Here is a 23,800-nt window from a genome sequence, read left to right as displayed (position 1 = left end):
TCCCGAGCTGAGAGAGGAAACCAGAGCAAGGGAGAGCAGGAACGCAGGGAAAGGCAGGACCTGGGGGAAGGGAAAGAGCCCAGCCCCGGGCCAGCAGGATCCCTGCAAACACCTCGATGTGATGTACCAGGAGGGGGCTCTGGCCATGCTCCGAACCCCGCTAAGTCTGCAGCCTGCGGGTGGCTCAGGAAGAGCTCTCTTACATGCTTGGTTTACCAGAATTTTAAATAGCATGTATGTTTTTAATTTTAGTTCTTTTTTTTTTTTTGGTAAGTATTTTAATTTTGAGCCTCAGGCCCCTGGAAAGACCTGGGCTTCCTCCCTCGGACAGTTTAGGTCACTGGGTGGCGGTGAGCATCTCCCTCACCTCCACCACCGTGGGGAAAGTTTGGCTGGGACCACGGGGCTGTAGCAGAAAGGGTGAAGGGATTTTTTTAAATGTGCTCCCAGACCAGTTCCTGCCCTGCCCAGGGAGAAGGTGAACAGAAATGCCAAAAAAAGGCTGCTCCTCTCGCTCAGGGCACTTTTCCTGGTTGTAGCTTAGTTCATGCCCATGCACCACTGTTAGTAATGCAGGCAGCTGCCGGTCTCTTCTACCGTTCAGGTAGTACGGGTGTAATATTAACAAGAAGGTGGTGAACACATTTTTCAGTATTTTTCTTTAGGGAGCCCTCTTGTTAAAGCCAAAGCCTATCCAAAAATCTTTTTGTTGCTGTTTCTTCAGGAAGTAGCTATTTGATCAAATCACATTTTATTCCTAAAACTATGAAAAAAAAAGTCAGTCCCCAAATCCTCCTCCTGCATTACCCAATTTTGAGCACAGAAATGTTCCCCAGCATCAGCATTCACAACCATAAGGTGAAGTCAAGCAAAAATTTGCCCCAAAGCAGAGTGCTGTTTTGCAAAATTGTGTTTGCCAAAAAAAAAAAAAAAAGAAAACAGCAGGTTTTTGAGCCGCCCACGGCATTGCTGAGGTAAGGGGCATGTCGGGACTGTGTGTGCTGTGGGTGCCTTCCCTCCGGGCAGTGTCCCCTGCTGTTGGAGCCGTCTGCCAGTTTGCGTCCTACCGATGCTCTGATCGTTTCTGTCCCTACCTGCTCCTCGCAGACCCTTAGTTCTCCAGCTCTTCACATCTCTTGTTTGATTATTTCTCGAGAACCTCCTTCCCCTGACTGTGCGTGTCTAAACTCTCTCTTTTTTTTGCTTCTCTTTCCTCTTGTGACTTGTCTCTCCCCCCTGTCGCTTCTCCTTCTGTTTTACACCTGCCTGCCTTTGTGTTCGTCCGGCGTTTCCCTTTTTTTTATTTTTTCATTTGCTCTGTTCCAATTTTTATCTAGGGCAGTGGTTCGGTTAACGGGAGCCCCTTGCTGTCGACATCTGGTGCTAGTACCCCCTGCCGGGGTCGGAGGCAGCTCCCGCAGACCCCCCTGACCCCACGCCCCAGCATCACTTACAAGACCGCCAACTCCTCGCCCGTCCACTTCACCACCTCCCCGGGCAGCCTGCCCCCTTTCTCCCCGGGACGCCTGAGCCGCGGTCTGTCCGAGCACAACGCGCTGCTGCGCGGGGACCAGCAGCCGCCCCCGGCCGCGGTGGCCCGCATCGGCTCCGACCCCTACCTGGGCCACCGTGATGCCGCCGACAGCCCCTGCGGTGCGGCGCCCGAGGACACGCTCACCTTCGAGGAGGCGGTGGCCACCAACTCGGGGCGTTCCTCCAGGACTTCTTACGTCTCCTCCTTGACCTCCCAGTCTCACCAAGCCCGCCGGGTGCCCAACGGCTACCACTACACGCTGGGGCTCAACACGGGCCCCGGCACTGGCGCCCGGGGACGGAGCTACTACCACGAAGCCGACGAGGACGACTGGTGCTAGCGGCACGGCGAAGCCCTCGGAGGTGTGCAAAGTCGATGAGTTTTATCATCTGGAAGGCTGTGCGCTCAGACACGCGGTGCCCGGGGGCAGCCCCCGCCGCCAGAACTGCTCTGCCCCACTCCGAGACCTCCGGAGACACTTGTGCAGCCTCTCTCCTGCCCCCTTTTTTTCTTTCTTATTTTTTTTCTATTTTTTTTTTCCCCACTAAAATATACCAAGGAAGAAGGCTCCCTCCTGGGGGGCAGCACATCTTTCCCCCCTTCTCGCCCACCTCCCTGCTGCCTTCAAAGACGTGCACCAGATGCCAAACCCGCGAGGCACGCGAGGGGCCACGACGGCGGACAAGCAGGCCGTCGATCCTTTTCGGGCTTGGCACCATTTTGGTTGGGCTATGCCTTTATTTTTTATTTTAGTTTTCTCCCCGCCCCAGTCGGGGTGGGAGTCGGGGTTGCAAAAACGGACACCGGCGAACAAAGCTTGACCCCGCGTTTTATCTCGTTCACCGCCGAGAGGGGAGAGATCTACCTAAGGAACTGGGAGAGGAGGAAAAAAAAAAACAACCCGCAGATCGGAACAAAGGACGGTCCGTTGGGACTTGATGTTCAGCCGCAGCGCCCCTTCCCAGCCGAGCCAGGAACTCGCTGCTTTGCCCCCGCCACTGCCTGGCCCCCTCACGCTCATCTCCACTTCGGGTCCTTCCCACCTAGCCACCAGAAAGCCACCCGAGAGCCCCTTCGTCAGGACTGCTTCCTTGCTGCTGAGACTTTTCTTCCCGTCCCTCTCTCCTGTCGACTGCAACACGCCCTCACTGTTTTGTCTTGTTTACAATATAAGCTTGATTTAGCAAAAAAAAAAAGAAAAAAAAGGAAAACCTAAAAAACAGGAAAAAAAAAAGGAAAAAAGTGTAGGGGTGAGAAGAAGAAATGTTATTGGTTTTATATCAAGCGATTAGATAGAACTTTAACTTTTCATTGTGTGCATTTTTGTAAATTGTACAGTAAAAAAAAAAAAGAAAACGGAAAAAAAAAATTTACTCTTTATGTAGAGAATCAGTCCAATTGTCATTCCAGGTCCCACTGTTTCTACCGAATGCTCCAGTTGTTCACTACTAAGTGCCTAACCTTTGAAATCTTTCACAGCGACGATGCAAACCTCTCGCTTCGGACCTGGGGGAGCGCGGGGGGCAGGGGCAGTGCCCGGAGGAGCCGCTCGGCTCGGCTGCCCCCGCGCCTGTCTCGGCCGGCTCCTCCTGCACCGGGCTGGAAGCTGACAGTGGGGAAGGCAAACACGCTTTGGGGTTGGTTTGGGTTTTGTTGGCCTTTTTTTTCTTTTTTCTTTTTTTTTTTTAATTATAATTTAATTGTTGGGAGCGGGAGGGGTATAAATGCAGCAGAAGAAACTGGCCTTTGCTCATGGACTGGCGTTTAGGTCCTGTGGGAGAGGTGCAGGGGTGGCGGCGCAGAGTTTGCAGCGGTGCTCCTGCAGGAGAAGAAGCATCTTTCGCACTGCATGTCTAGTCGTAGTTGGGCTGCAAGAGCTGCGGCCGTGTCCCGTGGTGCGTCGTTTGTGTTGGGGGCAGATGGAGAGAGTCTTGTTTTTATTGCCTGTTCAAAAGAGAAAAACAAAAAACAAAATGAAAAAGCAAAACCTCTAACTCTGATTCTCAGGGATGAGATTTCTGTGTTCTTGCAATGACTCTTGTGTTGGACGATTTCTTTATTTTGTTGCACGTGTGGATTTCTGCACTTTGAGCCTGGGAAGAGGCAAAGATGACATGCCGGCAGGGAGGAAGTGCCGAAAGAAAAGCCTGGGAAGGACCCGGTGTCCATGGCTTTGACGAACTTCTGTAGGGCTAATTTGGGGCACAGGGAGGCCAGAAGACGCGTGGTACGCTGGCAGAAGGTTAGAGGAGGAGGGATGGGAGGTGCCGGTAGGGCAAAAACAATGATAGGAAAGAGGAAAGGATTGGGCAGCTGTGTTTTGTGGGAGGCTCTACCAAGCCCCAGAACTGTGAAACTTCTCAAGGCGAAGCGGTCGCTTAAACCGGGGGGAGATCCCGGTGGGCCTTGGTGATAGGTTTGGCAATGAGGGTGGTTTCAGGGGATGCTACCAAAACGCTCAGGAGGCCGCTGGTGCTCTCAGCAAAGTCCTCCAGCCTCCCGTGGGGAGCAGTCTGCTGTAGGGTGGTTCTTCACATCTGTAGCTTTTCTGTTGAGAAAATTCAACCTGTTGCGTTTTCGTTGCGTGTTTTTTGTTCCGTTACTAAATGATAATCTCTGGCCGATCTCATCCCTGGATTCTGCTAAAGGATAACTCCTGTCTCTATCTCTGTCTCTGTATTTATGTGCACTTTGAATAAAGGAAGTGCGGTAGCCAGAGGTCCGCTATGGGTAATGGCTGTAATTTGCAAACGGAGGGCTATGCAACAAGATGACACGTAAGGAAACACATCCACACCACAGACAGTCAGAAAGACCTTCATCCATTCTGTAGCTTTATCTGCTGGATCTTCCTGTTTCAGGCTTCAGCATGATTGTGACCAAATGTTTTATACATTTTCCTTATATGAAGGCACAAACACTTTATTTGAAATTTTAAAGGAAACATTACTATTTCACTCCAAGGAGGGAGAGGGGAAACGCAATCTCTCTGACAGTGCATGCAAACATTGTACCCACACCAAAAAGCAAAAGAGATGTCTTTCTGTACCCAACAATTTTGCCTTTTCTCCCCTCTGCCTTGCCCCTTCCCCCATCGTTTTAGACCTTAGACCCCACAGGCCCTCACTAATCCCCCCCCTGGAAGCGCACAGCCCAGCGATGGCGTGGGATCACTTCAGTCCTTATGCAGAACACAAAGAAGAAGCTCCAGTTGTCTAATCCTCCACCCGCCTCATAGGCGTTGCTTCAAACGCTGACGGTGACAGTCAAGCCTGACCACGGTTGTTCATATAACCCCTTTTTCCTCTATTTTTACAGCCTCTCTGCTGTCTCTTAAATGCATACATCATATTTCCAAGAATCCTCATAGTGAGTTGCCAAACTTGAATTGCACCGATCAGTTTTCTGCATCCAGAACCAGTCTCGTAGTGGCTGTACTTTGAATAAGTAATGTTTGCATGTAAAATATATACATATATACATATATATAAAAAGTATGTGCATGGAAAATGTTTATCTTCGTACTTTTTTGATACAATGTATTCATCAGTTGTTAATTTTTAATTATATTTGATATAAATTGGGGGTTTGTTGCAAAACTTTATATTTAAAAAAAACAGTGTTAAAAATTACAAAAGTTCCAACCATGCAACACAACTGGAACTTTGCCCAAAAAAAAAAAGGAAAAAAAGAGAAAAAAAAAGGTTCTGTGATTGCCTAGTTTGCTGCCTGAGTAATATTTATCAGCCAAACTTTGAATTCTGCAGTTGTTTCTACAATTACATTTTGTATGAAGCAAAGTCCTTGAATTAAAATAAAAACTTAGCAAAAAACCTTACAAATTCAAAGACGGTGTGTGCAGTGTGCCTGGTGACCGGGAGCCCGCCATCCTGAGCGCAGCCTCCGACCGAAGCTTGCCTTTGCCACCACCTCCAGTGGCAGCCTGTGAAATCCGGAGTGAAAGCGGATTCGGTGCCGAATTGGGATGCCGTGAGCAATTGGCCGTGCCTGTGGGTGTTGCCCCGCAGATGCTCGGTTTGAGAAGGGAGGCGTTTGCAAATTTGCCTTTTCAGAGTGGATCCAGTGTGAAGGTTCTGAATCCTGGAGTCCAGCAGGCAGCAAAATCGCATCATTTAATTGAGGGTTTCCAAAAGAAAAAAAAAAGCATCTAGCAGTGATTGATTCCTGCAGCTTGCAGGAGGACGTTAACAGAGGGACCTTTCTCTTGTTGAGGTGCACAAACGCGGGCAAGGCGACTCCTTTGGCATTAACCCTTATTAAACCTTTCCCTCTCCTAGCAAGAATTTTTGGTGCTACCTTGGATAGGCACGGGCATGGAATCAGCAGCACGCAGGGGCTGCTGGGTGTCCAGCATGTACTGCAGCACTTGTTAAAAAATAAGAATAATAACAATGCTTGCTGAGAGGACCTTGAAGTTCCAGCTACCGAGGCTTGCACTGAGGGGAAGGCAAACCCCAGGGCTGGTGGCACACAGGGAAGGAACTTTCAATTTCTTCTGGTACCTGGATAACCTTCTTATTTCCTACCCGGGATGAGCACTGCATGAATCTCCCTCACTGGGGTCTGCTGCTGTGACACTTCTGACAACTCTAGGAACTCTCCAGTACTGGAAAAAAAATAATTACTAGCAGTTGAAGAGCACAGGAGAAAGAAAGAGCATTGCATTTTTGCATTTTTTCAATGTTCTTCAGAGCCCGAGGTCTAGTTTAGGATTCATTCTTCTTCTCTCTTGTTGCATCTTTGCTTTGATGAGACCACTCGAGGTCCCACCCGGGATTCATGGGCCACGTTTATAGCAAGGAGAAGGTCTTTTCCCTCTCAATCAACAGGTCAGGCTGTAGCATGGGAAAAATGGTTTTGCTTGAGGTCCCACAGCAAGTTACTGACAAAGTTTGGAGCAGAGTAATTTCTCTTTGCTGTTACCCTGGACTGTGCGGGGTCTGGGTTCCTTTGGAGCTGGGAACAGCAGAGCACAGGGGAGAAGTGTAGGATTTTTTTTTTGATTTTTTTTTTTTTTGAGATATCCCAAACAAACAGGAGAAATGGAGATTTCTGAATGTGTCTGAGCAAGGAAAGGTCTGAGAAATGGTTCAAGACCTGAGCGTTAGTGTGCATCCCAACTGCAGCCGGGACCCCTGGGGTCAGCGCCCCGCAGCCACTGGGGAGCTGGAAGCTGCCTGGGGTCAGCAGCAACCTCTGCCCTCCAGATGCGCATTGCACGGGAGCTCCATCACCACTTTAGAATCCCGTACATGTTTCCAAATCCTGAAAGCCTTCTGGGGGCTTTTAATTTTGTTTTTGTCATCTTTATTATGTACAAGCCTCATTCCCTCAGCCCACGAGAGGCTGGCAGCAGCACACCCCGCTGCCGCTCTGGGCACTGCTGGTGCTGGGGCGAAGGGGCTGGAGAGGCAGGTCCCTGCCTGCCCTGGAGCATCTCCCCCGGCCAAGGCACAGGAGGGAGCTGGAATGAATGGTTTCGAGTCCAGAGGGACTCTGCTAAGCGGCCCTGTGTTTGTTCTGGTGGAAAGCAACAGGCCTTGGACCATATTTTCACTCCGGTGCACTTCTTGCAGGCCACTGGGTCTCAGAACTGGCATAATGCTGTTGGTGTCACGCAGCTGTGAGGGGGTTTGCAAGGGGTCTGCCCCCAGAGGCACACCTTGCTGCTGTTTCAGGCCCTGGTAGCTGTTCTAGCCCTGCAGACAGAATCCGGGCTGTGGAGCAGCATTTCCCAATCCCCACACCTCGTTTTGCCATTAGGGGGTAGCATTTTCAGGCCTTTTCTACTTTCTGCGGAAGAGAAGAGGAAAAAGGCTGATTCACGGCCCCTTGTCGCTTGTAGAGGTCATTCCCTGAGACGTTTGCCTTAGGATGCAGAAAGCTGCGGGTGAGAAGTGCACACGTCTGAGCCCAGGGCTTGCCTGGCCTTTCGTGCACCGGGAGCAGGCCAGCCCCATGCCACCCGTCCGAATCCCCGTTCCAGCCCCATGTGCAGTCGGTGCCGAAGACTCCAAGGTGACAAATTGCCCATCCCAGCAGCTTGCTCAGATTCATCCCTCTCAAACAGCCCCAGGTAGCTGTCCTGGTGTTTGCAAAGCTGTGGGACGTATGATACAGAAATGCCTGATGGTAATAACGAGCCTTTGCCTAACACTGTCCCTCAGCACGTCCCCAAATATTTGGCAAAAGAGGCTGGTATAGCATCTTCATTCGATTAAGAAAGGAAACTGAGGCACCTGAAGGAGAACAAGTTGCCCAGGGTCACCAGCAAGCGAGTGCAGAACAAGGACAAGGCCTCCTGCACAGGCTCCTGCTTCCTTCATGTCCCAGTATTCAAAATCCCCTGAGCACGTGTGGTTTTTGTACATTCGCAGACTCCTAGCAGGGTGCTAGTGAGGCAACACCAGAAATTTGGCATCTCACTAACAGGCATTTTGGTTAACTGGAGGCGATTCGAAGAAGAAATAAGAACAATGAGGAAGGTCCGGGACTGATCTATGGCGATAGCTGCAAGGAGCTCTGTGCTGTGATGGAGGAGGGGGCTCTGATAGCGCCGTGCGGATATTTGGGGGAAGCCTCGAGGTGAAGGAGCAGTGCTGCTGAGGCTGTTTGGGGAGGGAGGCCAGAGCAAAACATCTCCTGAGCCAACAGATGGAAACAGCAGGACGGAGCCCCTTTACCTGCAGAGGACGCACTGGCAAATGCTGATGGAGCAGAGCTGTGATAAGTCCAAGAAAAACGTATCACTAACCGTAGCTTGTTCATTTTGTCCTTGTCTCCACTTTCTGTGATTACTTTGAAACAGAATATCCCAGCACTGGCTTTGTCTACATCTGTTTTTATTATTTCTCTCTTCCCGGCAGCCTTCTCCGTGCCCAGCCCAGCACAAGTGGGGCGATGGCACCGTCCCAGCCCAGCTGTGCCTGCAGGGGTCTGCGGCACCCACCGGGGGCAGAGCCCCCTTTTCCTGCAGGACCCCGAGGAAGGGAGCGAGTGAGCTTGTGTCACTGGGTTCAGCAAAACGATCACCTGCATGAAAAGGTGCAGCTGAGCAGTCGGGGCTGTGCCAGAGTAAATGCATTTCTTTCACAAGTTTTTATCTTTTTTTTTCTTTTTTTTTTTTTTTCCTCCTGTTGGAGTGGAGAGCATTTAAAAGATATGGGTGTGCGGGTGATCCACCTAAAAGCTGTTGCTGCAGTGGGATGGCAGTTTGGGCAAGGAACAAAGGGCAGAACCTCTGCATCGCATTGCGAGGCAGGTTGCACGTCCCCTGGTTGAGCTCTGCTGCAGGACAGACAAGAAACGCAGCAGGAGAATTTCTGCTGGGCAGGAGGTCACAGCTGTGGAGATCGATGGGATCCAGCAACACCTGAGACTGAAAAGCCAAACCTGTATCACGTGTTCTCGGTGAATAAAATCCTCTGCGCTGCAAGAGAAGTGGCTCCTTGAGTGTTTCTTAACTTTTTTCTCTGGGATGCCCTCTGTGCGCAGCAGGGGAAGGGTTGGGAGGTGGGGACAGGAGCAGGACACGATGTGGGGACACAGGAGCAGGACATGTCATGGGGGCATGGGGCTGAGTGATGCCTAGGCACCACCTGTGGCATTTATGGGGCAAACTCACTCGGGGGGCACCTGCCCACAAACACCTCCCGCCCTGATGCCGTTTGGTTGTGGCTGGGGCAGCAGGGGGTGGCAGTGCCCCGTGGGTGCCCACCGCAGCCACCGAGCTCCTCGAAGCCCCCCAGCATGCGGGGGGGTGGGGGGCCGGGGGGGTTTAACCCCTGCAATGCCATGGAGGGGGCGAGGAGAGGGGGAATGGAACCCAGAGGACACGGGGACAGCTCTGGCAGGGGGGTTGGGGTCCTTCCCCCAGCCCCAAACGCTATTTATTGGGGGGTAAACACCCCAATAACACCCGCATCAACATTTGTGGGTTGATTTTTTTTTTTTTTTTTTGGGGGGGGTTGCAGTCTCGTTTACTAACGGTGCCCCAAGCACCCCGTGGCGGGGGAGGCGTCATTAACCCCTGCGCCCCCGGTTGCGTATGCACGGCTCGGCAATGCAGGCGTGTGCCGGGGGGGAGGGGAGGGTGTCGGGTGTCCCCCCCCTGCCGTCCCCTCCCTGCGGGGGTCCCGCGGGGCGGGGCGGGGGCGGGGGCGGCGGGACCGGGATGCGCCGGGTCGGGAACGGGGCCGGGGCCGGGGCCGGGGCCGGGGCCGGGGCGCACGATGCGCTGCGGGGCGCTGGCTCTGGCGCTGTTCTGCGCCCTGCCCCTGGGAGCAGCGGGGCCGGAGCCCCCCGAGACGGGCTCTGGGATATACCCAGGTAGGAGCTGCAACCCCCCCGGGGTTGGGATGGGAGGCGGCGGAGGGGGGGTGGGGGGGAGCAAGGGGACGCTCGCCCGGGGTTCCCCGCTCCCCAGGGGTTCCCCGCTCCCCACGCTCCCCGCCGGCCGGTGGGGATGCTCCGGGAGAGGAGGCGAGGAGGTGTCCGCTAGGATGCACTGTTCAACCAGGATTGCAGCCCCGGGCACGGCAGTGCGGTGTGCCCCCTCCTGCAGCCTCGGGGCTGCCCCCCCCGGCCCGGTGCTCGGGGGTCCCCGGCTGCTGGGGGGGGTCCCATCTCCCACCGTCCCGGGTCGTGGCTGGTGCTGGGACCGGGGCGCTGGGGGGGTGGCAGGCGTGTCCCTGGGGGGCTGCTGTTAATGGGGAGTGAACCTGGGGGGACTCAGTGTGTGGCAGGAGTGTGGGGGGGCTCAGTGTGGCACCAGGGGTCTCGGTGGCAGGGCAGTGCTGGAGGGGGGCGCAGTGGTGGTCTCGCTGCAGAAGCAGGGCAGCCGGAGTGTGCACGGCTCCTCGGCTGTATAATATAACGTAACATACACATAATATAACGTAACGTGTCTGTGCGGGCATGAAACTCATATTTGGGGTGCTGTGACATGTCTCCACATTCCTTGTCTTTTCTCTCTGTGGGCATGAAACTCAAATTTGGGGCACTGCAGCGTCTCCACATCCCTCGTATTTCCCCTCCATGGCTGGTCGTGGTCGGGAAACTTTCACTGAAACTTTTTGGGAGTGCTGGGCCCCTTCCTTCCCAGTGGCAGAGGCTCCTGTCTAGGCTGGGGGTCAGCAGAGTCCTGGCTCCCCCCATAGGAAGGGGCTCAGGACTGGGTGGCCGGGTGGAGGCTTTAAGCAAGCAGCTTCCAAAATTTGGAGCGTGGGGCTGGGACGTGTCACTGGGAAGTGGTGAGCTGGGGGGGGGAGCACTTCCATCGCGTTGATATAAAAGAGATGTTTGCTTTGCAGGAAGCTCTGGCTGCTTGTAAGACAAACTTTACTCTGCCTGCGTTTTGCTAACGCCTATGGGTCCCGCTCAGAGGCGGTGACCCCCTGCTCAGCACAGCCCCTGCCCAAAACATGCGTGCTTGGCCCGGGGCAGAGAGTGCCGGAGGCTTCCCCGGAGCCTGGTTGGTGGGAATGCGGTTGGGAGAGGGAAAGCACCGAGTCATCTCAGCGGAGCTTAACTCCGCTTGAACCTTGGCTGGGAAGCGAGGCTGCAGCCATGCAGCCCACAGCCTGGGAACTGAGCTGGGAATCGCATTCCAGTGGCTGAAATTGGAGCGAGATCCAAGCGTGGATAAGGCACCGGGGGGATTTTGGGGTGGAAGTGAGGAAGCTGGGAGTTAACAACTGCGGGGAGGTAGGGGGCTGTGTGCAGGGTGGGAGCAGGGCCCTCTGCAGTGCTAGGAAGCCTGAGGACAGCCAGGTGTGTGGCTCCACCTTTGATTGCTGCCATCTGTGCTGGTACAGGTCATGGGCTTGGGCAGATTTTCAGCAGCTCTGAAGTGTTGCAGGTCCCCCCAGGAAACAGGACATGGTGCCACAAATATGGGTTTTTCAGGCTTTGACATGGAAGAAGGCAGCTCTCCGGGCTGAGGCTCTGCCCCTGCTGTGCACCCCTAGCCCTGATAACCACAACTCCTCCACCCTTACACGGTGCCCGGCTTCCCCTGTGCAACCCCTGCTCCTGCACACCCTCAGCTTCCAGATTTCCCCCCTCTTCCCCCAGCCGAAGCTCCCAGCTGATGGGGTCCTGCCTCATGCCCGGCCCCGCAGAGGGCTGATTTCGTGTGAATTTAGGGCTGAGAGTGATGGCTGCTGGTCTTCTGCATGGGTCAGGGAAGCAAGCAGTTGGCGGTTCTGCAGCATCACCATCACAGGGTCGGTACCGTCCCTCATCCCTTCCTTTGCTTCTATCTGGAGGAGGGTTCAAATGGCTTGTGCCCAGGAGAAGGCACTTTGGAAGCTCCCAAGCCCCAAGGAGAGCTTTGGGCTGTCAGAGCAGGAGGTGACCCATCCAGGAGGGGAACTCAGCTGTCACCAGCATTGTGCTTGCAGCTGTCACCAGCAGATGCTCAGTAATGGTCCCGGGAGGACTGAGAGTGCCAGAAGTGGGTGGGGGCTGGAGCCAGGGCACCGGGGATGTGGTCCTATCCTTCATGAGCACTGCTGCCTCAAAGCATGCCTGTACCCTTTAAAGCAAGCAGCGTTTGCACTGACCTGAATCTGTCCCTTGGGCACTAATCCTCACCTTACCCAGCGCAGCAAACTGGCCTGGAAATAGGGGGACGATATCTAGGGCAGCGTTATATGGAGGTGAATGGGAGCTGATCTCCACGCAGCCATTGCATGGGATACATGGGGATGAATAAATCACCTCCTACCTGTGCTGCAGGCAGCATTTCCCCACGTTTGGGTTGCTCCAGCCCCAGCTGAGCATCTTCCCTCTCCCCCACTTGCCCAGATGTGCCCGCAGGGGTCAGGATGCTCGGTTTTAAGAGGAGGAACCCTAACTGCAACCCAGCCCCCCAAACACAAACTACCCAAACCAACCAGGAAAAATTCCATCTGCAAGCACAACCCAAAAATGAATGTGCTTGAACAATTTGCCATTAATTAAATCTTAGAGTCACCCAATTAAAATCTGCTTTAATTAAGGGATGAGCAGCATCTGAAGATGCAGCACTTGGCTCCTGCAGATGGTATTTCTTGCTCGAGGGCTGGTGAAAGTTGTCTTTCAGTAATTTATTCTCCTGGAGATCTGGTGCTCTGAAATGTCGCATACAGCATCGTGCAGCAACCTCCTCGGATCTGGGGCCTTACGCTGGGGTGCACTTGTAGTGAGGATGTGCACGTGGACTTGGTTAAATGAAAAATTTAATATAAATATATAAAATCATGTATATATTGCAAGGTGTTAATGCTGTTTGTGTGTGTACAGAGCATGTGTTCTATACGGTATAGATCACATTAATCTGTGTATATCAAGCTTACAAAATCATGTTAATCTTAACAAGTTTGCAAGTCAAATTGCTTAAGGACCCAAATAGCAGTTCTGGACTCCTCATGTCATCCGCATTTGACCCTCCAGCACATGCATACTACTCTGGGCCCTCAGTTATGCTATCATATGACATTATTGCTTTTTTACCCTCACGAGACCCCAGACCACACACTCCAAGTGGCCTGAACGCAGGGGTCGCCGCCTGCCACAGAGCAGCTGTGTGCTGGTCCCCTGCAGCTGCCCACCCCTGTGAATGACAAACTTCAGCTCAAAGGAGCTCTGAGAGCCACCAGCAAAGGGCCAGAGCCCACCAGGATACGCTCACAATGCACCTGCTATCCCAGAGTACTTCAGAATAAGTAAGAGAATGAAATATGTGGGCCAGCAGGGATATGGGCATGGGGTGAGGGTCGTACTGGTGACCCCGCTGCAGCCAGCCCCCGGGTCTGGGGGACAGCTGGGCACAAAGGATGCTTGTGCTAAGGACAGGAGCTGGTGGAAACCCTCAGGGCTGCAGAGGGGGAGCTCTCTGCTGGCAGGTCGGGGGTCCCAGCCCCACGGAGGGATGGTGCGGACGTGCCCTGAGGGATCAATGACATCCCCCAGTGCTCTTTTGGTATTAGGGTCGTGGATTGGTGTGGGACCTGTAGGGGTTGTTGGCTCCACTCCCCTGTAGAAAGGAGTAGAAAAAAAGGGAGAATGATGCACAGTGGTTTCTGCAGTGAAGCAGCATTTCTGTTTTCCTATGTGATGTGAAAAATGCCTTATTGTACCGAAAAAATAAGGGAGCAATGACAAAGCTGGCACATTCCTGGATGAGAAGTGCCCTCGCAGCTGGAAACCACCCTGTCACCTATCTGAGCTCGCTGAGCTTCCAGTGCTGGATCTCGTTGTGCATCTGCCTGCCAGGTGGCAGAGCCCCCTGCCCCCAAGCCCTCAGGTCCCTTTGTCCAGGACAGGGACGTGGGGGTGCAGGAACACGGGGGGGGTGCACGCACAGAGCCCGCTGCCCTGAGGGTGCTTCTGGCCGGGTGGGTCCCTCTGCCAAACTCAAGCTGTTTGGGTTGAACACTCTTGTTGTACGCCTGCCTCATGGGGAATTGTTTGAAAAATTTCAGGCAAACCATCCAGCAGCTTCCAGGACCACTGCCTTTAGCTATTATTTGTGATCCTGTGAGCTGGAGCGCACACCAGAGGTTTGGCAGCATCCCCACGCAAAATCCTTTCAGATCAGGCTGAGTTATAAAATCTTAAACCTTTCCGCTAGCAGCGGGCCAGACAGAGCCTCATTTCCTACTTTCCCTGTTGTTTATTTAAGTGCTCCCTGTCCGTGCCAGCAGGTTGGGTCAAGCCATGGGTGGCTCCGGCAGCCCACGGCCCCACAATTACCGCTGCCCGGCATAAATAAGGATGGGTATGCCTGCCTTCCCTGGAGCCAGGGATGCCAGTGCCTCTTGCATCCTTATTTTTCACACGTAAGGGGTCAAAATCATCGCTTTTAAATTCCAACGTGCTGGGAAAGGGTTTGAAGGGTAAACACGCGCCTTTCCTTGGGGAGAGGATTTTTTAGACAAGCAGCGTAATGAACAGTCTGCGTGCTGCAGGTTTATAACTGCACCAACCGCTCCGGGGAGCGGGGCGAGATGATGTATGCCTCGCGCCCGGGGGAAAATAAACACCGTGAGCCCGGCTGCTTTGTCTCAGCCCATGTCTGTCAGAGCACGGACAGATATCTTGCAGCTGCTCTTGGTGCAGCTGCTGCCAGCGATGGGCTCGGGTGCCCGGAGCTATTGGGAGACCCCTTGGCCAAACACAGCATCCCCGGGGGGGCACGGGGGTTTGGGCATGAGGCAGGGCTGTTGGCTGGGCTGCGATGCAGCGTGGGGCTGCTCTGTCCCCTCCTCGTGCCAGGCAGGCTCTGACATGGCCCCGTCTTTGAGTTTCTTGCAAGGAAGCCACTGTCTGCTGCTGGTTGAGCGGGTGCCTGGTGATGCCCCCACTGCATGGGCTGACGTAGCTGCCCTCCTCCTCCTCCTCTCTCTTCTCCTCCGGCCAAGCAGATGGCCCCCCTCGTGTACATTCAGTATGTGCTATATAAACATCAATCTCCGCTCTCACAAATTCACTGCAGAGCCGTGGGGCCGATGTCAGGCCCGGGTGGGCAGGGGATGCTGGCGTTAATTCCGCTATCGATAGCTGCGAGTGATTAAAGCTCAGCCTCCCTCCCCCCTGCAGGATTGGGGGGGGGGGGGGTGTTCATTCCTCTTGGTTTGGGCCTGTTTTGAAGTTGCTTGAGGAGGAAAGCTCAGGAACCCCATCCAGAACAGCTGGGACATGCCTTAGCATCCCCATCTGTGGGACTGAGGAGCCAGGAGCTGGGGGCAGGAGGCACAACCCAAATGCGGGAGCCCCCCCTGCCTGGAGCTGCCAAAGCTGCGGCTGAGCCTCCCAGCACCTGCTGCTGCCCCAGCTGTGTTGGAAAACTCTTGGGGTTGCCTGCTCCATCCATCCTTTGAGCTTGCCCCTCTCTCTGCGGGGTTTCTGCTGCTTGGTGCTGAGCGCGTTGCCCATCGGCAGCTCCTGGTGCCACAGGGCTGCCCGAGGGAGGATGCTGAATGCGTTTTGGGCTCTTGGAGAGGAGAGCTGGTTCTGAGGTGTCCTCACTGGGCTTGCTGGAGTTCTGGTTCCTCAGCAAAGGCTGAGGTTGCTGAGAGCTTGTGGAAAGCAAGGCTCTTCCTTTACCTAACCAGGTGGGGAAGTAGGGGCTTCCAGAACCTGCCTTAGTCACTGTTGGCCTAGAAATCCTTACGAGGAGCTGTGTTCTGGAGGCCGCTGCAGCCTTGGCAGCGTTTGGTTCCCAGGGACCTCCAGCTCCTGTGTGCCCCGAGTTGTCCCCCCCTTGCTGTTTCCCATCCAACCATGTCCAGGGGACACAGTGGGGACAGGGGCACGGATGGATGGGGACATCTGCACGGGATGGTGGTTTCCACGGTGAACCACGTTTGATTAATCACAATGTGCGTAGCCCAGGTTGGGCTTTTGTGTCCCTAAATTGCCCTGGTTCTCAGCAGCAGTCTCAGGCTGGGACGCGTTGAAAAGAGAACGCCAAGCCGAGCAGAACGGAACATTTCCCCGAAGCAAACCTCATCCGCCCCGGGCTGCGCGTTGGGGGCAGGTGACTGCTCCCCGCATCTCATCGCAGGGTTGTTTTTTGTGTGCGCTCTGCTCCCTGGTTTTAAACGAGCTGTGCTGGCCGCGTGCCCTGCCTTCACCTCGCAGGGTGAGCGTGGGAGGGCCCAGCGAGAGGTCGAGCATCCTCAGCCCCGCTGCATGCTCTGCTCGCTGGGGGCAGGCGGTGAGGTTACCCCCTGACTGCCAGCTGGTGGCAACGGGACTCCTTGTCCCCAGCGTCCCTTCATTGTGCGAGGGATGAATCCCAGCCGCAGCCCCTCCGATGGGTCGCTTGGCTGAAAAGCTTCGCTCCCTCGTGGCCGTTAGTTGGGGAAAAAAAATAATCTGTGACATCCTCCTCGCCTGCCTTTCCCACCCCCAGAACTCAAGGGAGCAGCTCACCAACAAAAACCACCTTCTGTTCAGCGCACGTCAACCTTGACAGCGCACCGCTGTCCCACGACGATGGTAATTAGTGTAGCGCTAATTACCCAGCTTGAACTCTGCCGTGCCCGCTGGCCGAGCAATCCCTGCGGGGCTGGAGGCCACCAGAGGTCCCAGCCTGCTGCTCCCCACCATGATCACAGGAGGTGGGATGGGGAAGCTTTGCAGTGGGATTTCTGCCTGGGAATGCAAAGGGGGAGCCAGTTCCGAAATCCCAGGAACTTCATTACACTAGGAGACGGTAAAAGCCAAATCCCTCATTGTACAGCCCTCTTTTTTGATACTCGCTAATTTTAGAGTCTTTGTGGCAGTGTTGCCAGTCCAAAACACTTGAACAGTCCATCAAGGTATGCAGTATTTATTTCCTGAGTACCAAGACAGAGATACACACTGCCCTGCTTACTTCCGCAGGAAGCGGGTTCGTAAATCCCACTGTAGAGAAAGAGACGTTTCTGCCCAGTTCCCACAGATCCTGGAGGGGGCTGGGGCTGAGCTGGCTGCACCACCTGCGTAGCTGAGCCAGTGCAACCTTCCTGAGCCACGTTAAAGACCTCACCAACCAATTAATTTGCACAAGACTTTGAGAACCTGCAGGTTTGCCCTTGGCAGTGGGGTAAGGCAGGTCCCTCGCAGCATCTGCGAGGAGGAGCAGGAGCGGGTGGGGACAGCAGGGCTGGGTGGAGGAGCTGGTGGCATCCCCCAAAGGGACCAGAGCTGCTTCTGCAGGGGCTGCACCATGGGCACATCCTCTCGTTTCGGTTTGAGGACGCGTCGTTTCATGCTCTGGGGTTTAAGTGCCCTTTTTGCAATCCCTCCCCGAGCCCCAGGAATCTGATGAAGGGTGTTTTGTATTCTGTCCCAAACGGCTGTCCCAGGCTCAGCAGTGTTGTCCCCAGTGCCACCAGAGAGCTGGCCCTGCCTGGGCACAGCCAGGGCATTGGAAAGAGCAAACAGGGCCAAAAAGGATGCCTTTTTTTTTTCCTGTTTTAATTATTATTTTTAAATGAAAAGGAAACCACTTGCAGACTGAGCTATCCGATGCAGCCGTCCGAAGTGCAGATGCGGCTCTGATCTGAGAAGGCCAGATCCTGCCCTGGCCAGGGGTGCTGGGGAGGCCGGGGGCTGGGAGGTCTCTGCAAAGGGGACGTTTCTGTATCAGGGAGTAAACCAGGGTTTTTGACATAGTCGAGATCTTCATAAATGAGTTCATTATTTGAAAGATGGAATTGATTAGTAGATAAATTGGCAGAAAATGGAGGTTTGCTGGGAAGGGGACCTAGCCCCACATCAGAGCTAGCTGGCAGCGCCTCCCCCATGTCTTTGGTGTGCTTTTGACACAAAAATGCAGTTCCTGCTGTTAACATGCTGAGGTTTTCCTACACAAAATATTCCCGTAGAAATCATATTTAAGTTCTCCACGGAGAAAAGAGAGATAATCCATTCCTCTTCGGCCAGTCCAACCCCGGGCACGCTACATCCAGCTGGGGGGGGACACTTTACAGCCTGAGGGGTGTTACGTGGCTGTGTCAACCCCTGTCACCTTGCTCCCTGTCCCCATGGGTGGCTCCTGGTCCCAGTGAGCAGGGGACAGCTCTGTTCGTCCCAGGGATGGATGCTGCTCCACGGGGTCAATGTTGTGCTCCCTCCAGCTGAATTATGATGGTCTGTTGCCACAGCCTTCCTTCAAAATGTTTCACTCGGGAGGAATGTCAGAATATCCTATTTTTGATCCAAAATCTCTCAGCGAGCTGCCTGGCTATTTTTAAAGCATCGCTTCTTCTGCCAGCAGGTTTTCTCTGCTCTGAGAACAGGCGGATGGGGCAGAGGCGTTGAGCGTCTGGTCACCTCGGGGCAGTGAGGCGAGGGTGGAGATAGCTCCTGAGGTGGGATTTCGTGTGGTCAAGAGGATTTGTTGAGCACCAGGGGCTCATGCCAGGCTGGGTGAGCCCTGAGCACACTGCAGCAGCCGCCTGCACCAAGGGATTCATGTGGTTCCCTGGCCAGGTGGAGAGCAGGAGATCGCAAGGTCAGCTGCAGGCATGGGCACAGAGAGCACCCTGTGGGCAGGGGCAGGTAGTGATGTTTTTTTCCTGCACTCCTTTCTTATGGAAACACTTCCCCATGTGCAAAAGCGTACATGTGAAAGCCATCGGAGAGCATCGCGGCAAGGATTTGGTGCTGGTACTGAGCACTGGGAGGTTTGGTGTGCGTGCACCTTGCCTTCGCCTGCTCCGAGGAGCCCATAACAGAATCACAGAATCATCTAGGTTGGGAGAGACCTCCAAGATCACCCAGTCCAACCTCTGACCTAACACTAACAAGTCCTCCACTAAACCACTAAACCATATCACTAAGCTCTACATCTAAATGTCTTTTAAAGACCTCCAGGGATGGTGACTCCACCACATCCCTGAGCAGCCCATCCCAATGCCTAACAACCCTTTTGGTAAAGAAGTTCTTCCTAATATCCAACCTAAACCTGCAGTGGTGCTCAGCAGGGAGCCCTCCTTGTGTTCAATGGCTCCATGGGCTGGGGGCAGAGCTCCCCTCCTGCACCTGCTGGGGGACAGAGGCAGGGCCTGGGCACAGGTCCCTCTGGTTAGTCTGGGGAAAAAAGAGGAAAAGAGGTGATTGCTGTTGTTGTTTTCACCAGAGCGTGAGCAAAGGACAGATTATTTTGTCTTCTTTTTGCTCTCCTAAAAGGATTTGAATAGCAGTTGCAATTTTCTTAAAGGAAAACATGAAAAAATAAAGAGATTGACTTTTATTTCTTGAAAACTGATGGCTCTAACAACGAGCATTATGCAGATAGCTCCCAGTTGCAGAAGATGGCTGTATTCTGGGTTAGAACATTTAGAGAAGACAAAGTATTTCCACTGGGATGTGGAGGAAGAGGAGAAGCAGGCAGGCAATATATCGCAAAGACATCCCAAAGCCCTCCGGAGCCCCAGACCCGCACAGACGGATGAAGGATGACTTCTGCTGCCGCCGTACTGCGGGAGGCTATGGGGGATGCTGGAGCAGATCTTATCACAGCAGCTGCAATGAAAACCAGGATGCACGGGGTGCTGGGGAGGCACAGGTGTGTGCTGCAACCTCCTCGGTGACCGTGGTTCTTGGGAAATTAAATGTCTGCAGCCCCTAAGGTCAGGACAGGGCTGGGGAGCGGAGGGATGGGGTGGCTGTGGGGCACAGTGGGGCTGGGACCCCTGGTTTCTCACTGCTGTTTTGTCGTTTCTGCTGCTCATTTCCCCCAGAGAAGCAGGGTGTGATGCCAGGCAGCTGCGTGCCTCCACTCCTCCTGTCATGGCTCCGACTATGAGATCGCTTCGCCAGACGAAATGCAGCCAAGCGGTAGCTGATGTTCCATTAGCTCCTCTCTTTCTCTCTTTTTTTCTAACCTGCTAGACATGACATTTCGAAGAAGTGCTGTTCCTTCACCAGCTTCCTCTGCCTTATGCTCTTGTGTTCCCTTCTCCTACCCCTGCAAGTGCCAGCACTGCTGCTGCTGCAGAGCCCTGCCTGGGGTGGAGCAGAGCCCAGCAGCTGGGGGGAAATGCCACGCTGAGAGGTGTCCCCTCTGCACGGACACGAGTTGTCCCCGACGGGCACAACTCCAAGCAGAGATGTGCAGTGACCCCAGGCATGAAGGCTTTAGGGTTCTAGGGTGGCAAAGTGAGAGGGAGAAAAAATTCTTTTGCAGGCAACCTTCAAAAAACCTTCCTGAAGCCACCCAAGGGCCAGGTCTGGCCCTCCTTGTCTGGGCTGTCAACTTTTCACCAAAAATCTGCAAATTGGTGTCAGGCTAGGTCTGGAAATTCCTGATGAATATGGGAAATAGCTCCAGCTGGAATTTGAAATTTCTATTTTTCTCCCAAGTATGTGCCTCAAAATGAATTGCTGAGATTAAGTTTTCCTTAAAAAGGGGGGTGGGGAGGGAGCGACTTGAAGTCCTTCAGCCAGAAGAATGCTGCTGGTACAGTGGGGTTAGCAAGGACCGCAGAGATCACTCTGAAGTCAGCCAAAATACATTTTTTCCCCCAGTGCAATCCCTAAAGCAAAGGCTGGTTCTCACAGCCGTAGTGGTGAGGCTGGCAGGCAGCGTTTCACGTCTGCGGCTCCGTGCGTGTCTCCTGGCAGGGAAGGAGCACCTCCGTCCTTGTGACAGAGCTGGGGAACATGGGCGAGTGGGGAAGCTGCCTTGGAGCTCAGGGATATTCTTTATTGAGGCTTTTTCTGCCTTTCTTGAGCCTTTGGTTTGTTGTTTTTTGCTGCCTTCAGAGCCACGTTTTTGAAGGCAGCTTCCCCTGGGGAGCAGGCGGTGTGTGGGGTGCGAGGCAGGCTGAGCAAGCCGGCGTCCTGCAAAGGCACCTGGCACAGTGAAACCTTCGGTGTGACAAAGTGGCATTATTAACACTTTTCTGAAATCCTTGAACGGGTCAATTAAAGGGCTGGGTTCTGCCTTGGGAGTGCTGCGCTCCATTCCTGGGTGCGCAGGGGCTGAGCGAGGCGCTCTGAGGAGCGCTGTGACAAGGTCATTAACGTGCTATTAAAAGGTCAGTAAAGGGGTTGTGAAGTTGGATCTCGTGAGCTTTGCGTGAGCAGGTTTTAAATGACTTCTGTGCGTTTCTTTCCTCGATGGAGATTTATGAAGGTTTTAATGATGAGGGTGGCAAAAAAAAAAAAAAAAAGGAAAAAAGAAAGATTTGGGTGAGAGAACCAGGAGGGAGACGAAGGCTGAAGCCCCTCGTGCTGTCGGTGGCTGTCCCCAGTGGTGCTGTCTGTGGTGGTGCCCATCTCCGTGGCCACCTGCAGCTCGTGGGATGCTGAAGCATCCTGCTCGGACCTGCCATGCTTGAGCACTGGAGGTCTGCGATGCATCCCCACCTTGCAGGAGAAGCCCTTAAGCTGCTAAACTTGCTTTGAGCAAAAAAAATAACTCTTTTTGTGGGTCTTTCTAATAAGTGGATCAGGAACTGGCCCGCATTAAGCAGTTTTCTGAATCTTTATTACTGGTCTCATCATAATGCCCCGCTCGTGCTTTTCCCCTGCAAGTGAGTGGACTTTTGGGACTCCTACAACTTATGCAGTAAAAGTGCTATTAATTTTCTTCCACAGCTCCACTGGTTTTAATTGTAACCTCCCACGTTAGCTGTAACAACCCATATGTTGGTTGTATACATTACTTAATTCACTGCTGGCCTGCCTCACGGTCGGGGTTGTGGATGTGTCTCAGCAGCTGGGAGGACTTCAAATCCAGAAGGTTCTTCCAGAGGGAAGGTGTTTCTCCTAATTCAGCCACAGGTGTTGGCCGTAAAGGAGTAATTAAGCTGGAGACCTCCTATGACTTACTCTTCGTAGGAGTCAGATCAAAAAGTGCCCAGTCTCATACCGTGTTATGGATGCCGACTGAGCATCCCAAAGTGACCCCAAATTAACTTCAGACAGCCTCACTGATGATCTCAAGCACGCTTGCTTTAGAAGACAGTGCTTATAAGTCTTTGTCTTTTTTTTTTTTTTTTTTGTGGTTTAATCTTTTACTTTTCCTATTTTTCTGCCTTAAATACACAAGACAGGCATGGTTCAGGGTGGGCAGGATGTGAGTGTGCCCCAGAAGCACTGCTGACCTTGTTGGGGTATTTGCTTGCCTCTCTCTGGAGGGCTAGGTTGAGAAATCAGGCTTTGTGGCTGCTGAGGCACCCCAAGCCTGTCTGGCACTGCGTATAGAGGCAGGAGGCAGGCCATAGGCCTCTCTGCAGGAGAAGGAGAGCACCGTAGCATAACTTTCTCTGGAGACTTCTGGAGGTGCTGGCACACGGCCCCTGGGTCAGGGCTGCTGGAAGGGCCCCTGGGAGGTCACTGCTGCTGGGGGGGACATTTTCCTGGGAGGGCATGAGTGGCATTTCCAAATCTGTTCCTTTAGGTTTGGGCTCTTATTTCTGATTTGTGCAATCAGGTTTAGTTTAAGTTGGTCTTGAACCTTGGAAAGAGTGCCCGAGAGGGACATAGGGGAGTGACTGTGACTCTCTCCTTGCAGTGCAAGCAGCCAAGTGATGCTCAGACAGGCAAGGGGAGAGGAGAGGATGGGGAGACAGGGTTGACATGCTCACCCAGAAGGTGCAGGGCTATGGAGGGACCCTCATGCCTTGTTGATGCAGGAATTGCTACTCAAGGCAGTGTTTTATTGCCCCAGGGAAGGGAAGGAGAAGTGGGAACGCATCAGTAGCTGGAGCCTGACCCGAAGCCAGGCAGTTGCAGCCTCTCCGAGGCATTAAAGTGATGCCTGAAGGAGCAGCCCAGGCTGTCCCCAGTAACACTGTGCCGGCCTGCATCCTGCCCAGCCCTTCATTTCAGACCTGGGACCTCCTTGCCTTGCAGCTCCCTGCATCTCCAGAGCCAAACATGTGCAGACGTGGCCGTGGATCCCACCCTGCACGTTTTACACACACAGGCTGGTATTTCCGCCCATCTCCCTCTCCCCCTGCACGGCCCCTTCGCAGAGAACAGCGTCAGCCCTCGCTCGTGACCTTGACCTCCAAACCTTGCCTCCCCTCCTCCCAAAACAAGGAGCATCTGGCACACACATGCCTGCCTGCTGGGGCTGGCAGAGCTGTGCCTGTGCTGCACAGGCATTTGCTCCGCTCGTCCTTTTGGGATGCGTTTGCAGCCCCACAGCGGTGCTTGCTCCCAGCTTGGTGGCTGCCGGGGGGACACCCGGTCCTTGGGAGTGGCCCCCAGGGAGATGGATGTCTCGGGCATCCCTCGTCCTTTCACGGTGTTCAGGAAGTTTCCTCTGGTGAACGGGTCTGATGGCTGCGCTGGAAGTTATCAAGGGTTTGACTGTCATAGGGCAAGGAGTGCTCCAAAATGACTCCAGCTGTTCTCCTCTGGTGCACGGCTGGCTCCCAGCCAGGGAGCTCGGTGGGGGCTCTTCTAGGGGCCCTTTGGAAAAGAGAATCAGCTCGTCCCGGTGAATCCCTTCCCGGCTCTGAGACCACCACAGACACCCAGATGTCCCGTCCCTGGCACAGCGTTGTTCTCTCCTGCCCAGACATGGGGAAGGGGAGAAGCCCCTCTTCCCAGGCCCCAGGTAGGTGCTGGGGACCATTAACCCCTCTGCAGAGGCGGGCAGTGTCCGAGCATCAACTAAGAATTTCCCTTTCAGGTGCTTCACTGTAGCCATGAGTTCGCCTCCAAATTCGCCTCCAGACCTTGGCATTCAACCTCTGGCTTGGACCATTAAGCAGCCAGGTTTTCCAAGCTTTTCTCTCGGGCTGTGGG

General features: G+C 53.9%; 2 protein-coding genes across 2 annotated transcripts in view; both read left to right on the top strand.

Moving 5' to 3' along the window:
- Positions 1 to 1,874, top strand: part of LOC118257069 (voltage-dependent N-type calcium channel subunit alpha-1B-like) — a 282,260-nt gene extending 280,386 nt beyond the window's left edge. Inside the window, exon 49 of the mRNA XM_050714494.1 lies at positions 1,338 to 1,874. Within this exon, the coding sequence (XP_050570451.1) occupies positions 1,338 to 1,874 (537 nt within the window). The remainder of the gene's footprint in view (positions 1 to 1,337) is intronic.
- A 7,912-nt stretch (positions 1,875 to 9,786) lies between these two features.
- The window catches only part of LOC118257070 (collagen alpha-1(I) chain-like), a 74,789-nt gene continuing 60,775 nt past the window's right edge, over positions 9,787 to 23,800 (top strand). The window contains exon 1 of the mRNA XM_035564635.1: positions 9,787 to 9,883. Coding sequence (XP_035420528.1) covers positions 9,787 to 9,883 — 97 coding nt within the window. The remainder of the gene's footprint in view (positions 9,884 to 23,800) is intronic.

Source organism: Cygnus atratus, chromosome 19 (genome assembly GCF_013377495.2).
Source record: "Cygnus atratus isolate AKBS03 ecotype Queensland, Australia chromosome 19, CAtr_DNAZoo_HiC_assembly, whole genome shotgun sequence".
In the NCBI taxonomy this organism is placed as follows: Eukaryota; Metazoa; Chordata; class Aves; order Anseriformes; family Anatidae; genus Cygnus; species Cygnus atratus.
The sequence above is the reverse complement of the archived record's forward strand: the minus strand, read 5'-3'. Positions and strand labels throughout refer to the sequence as shown.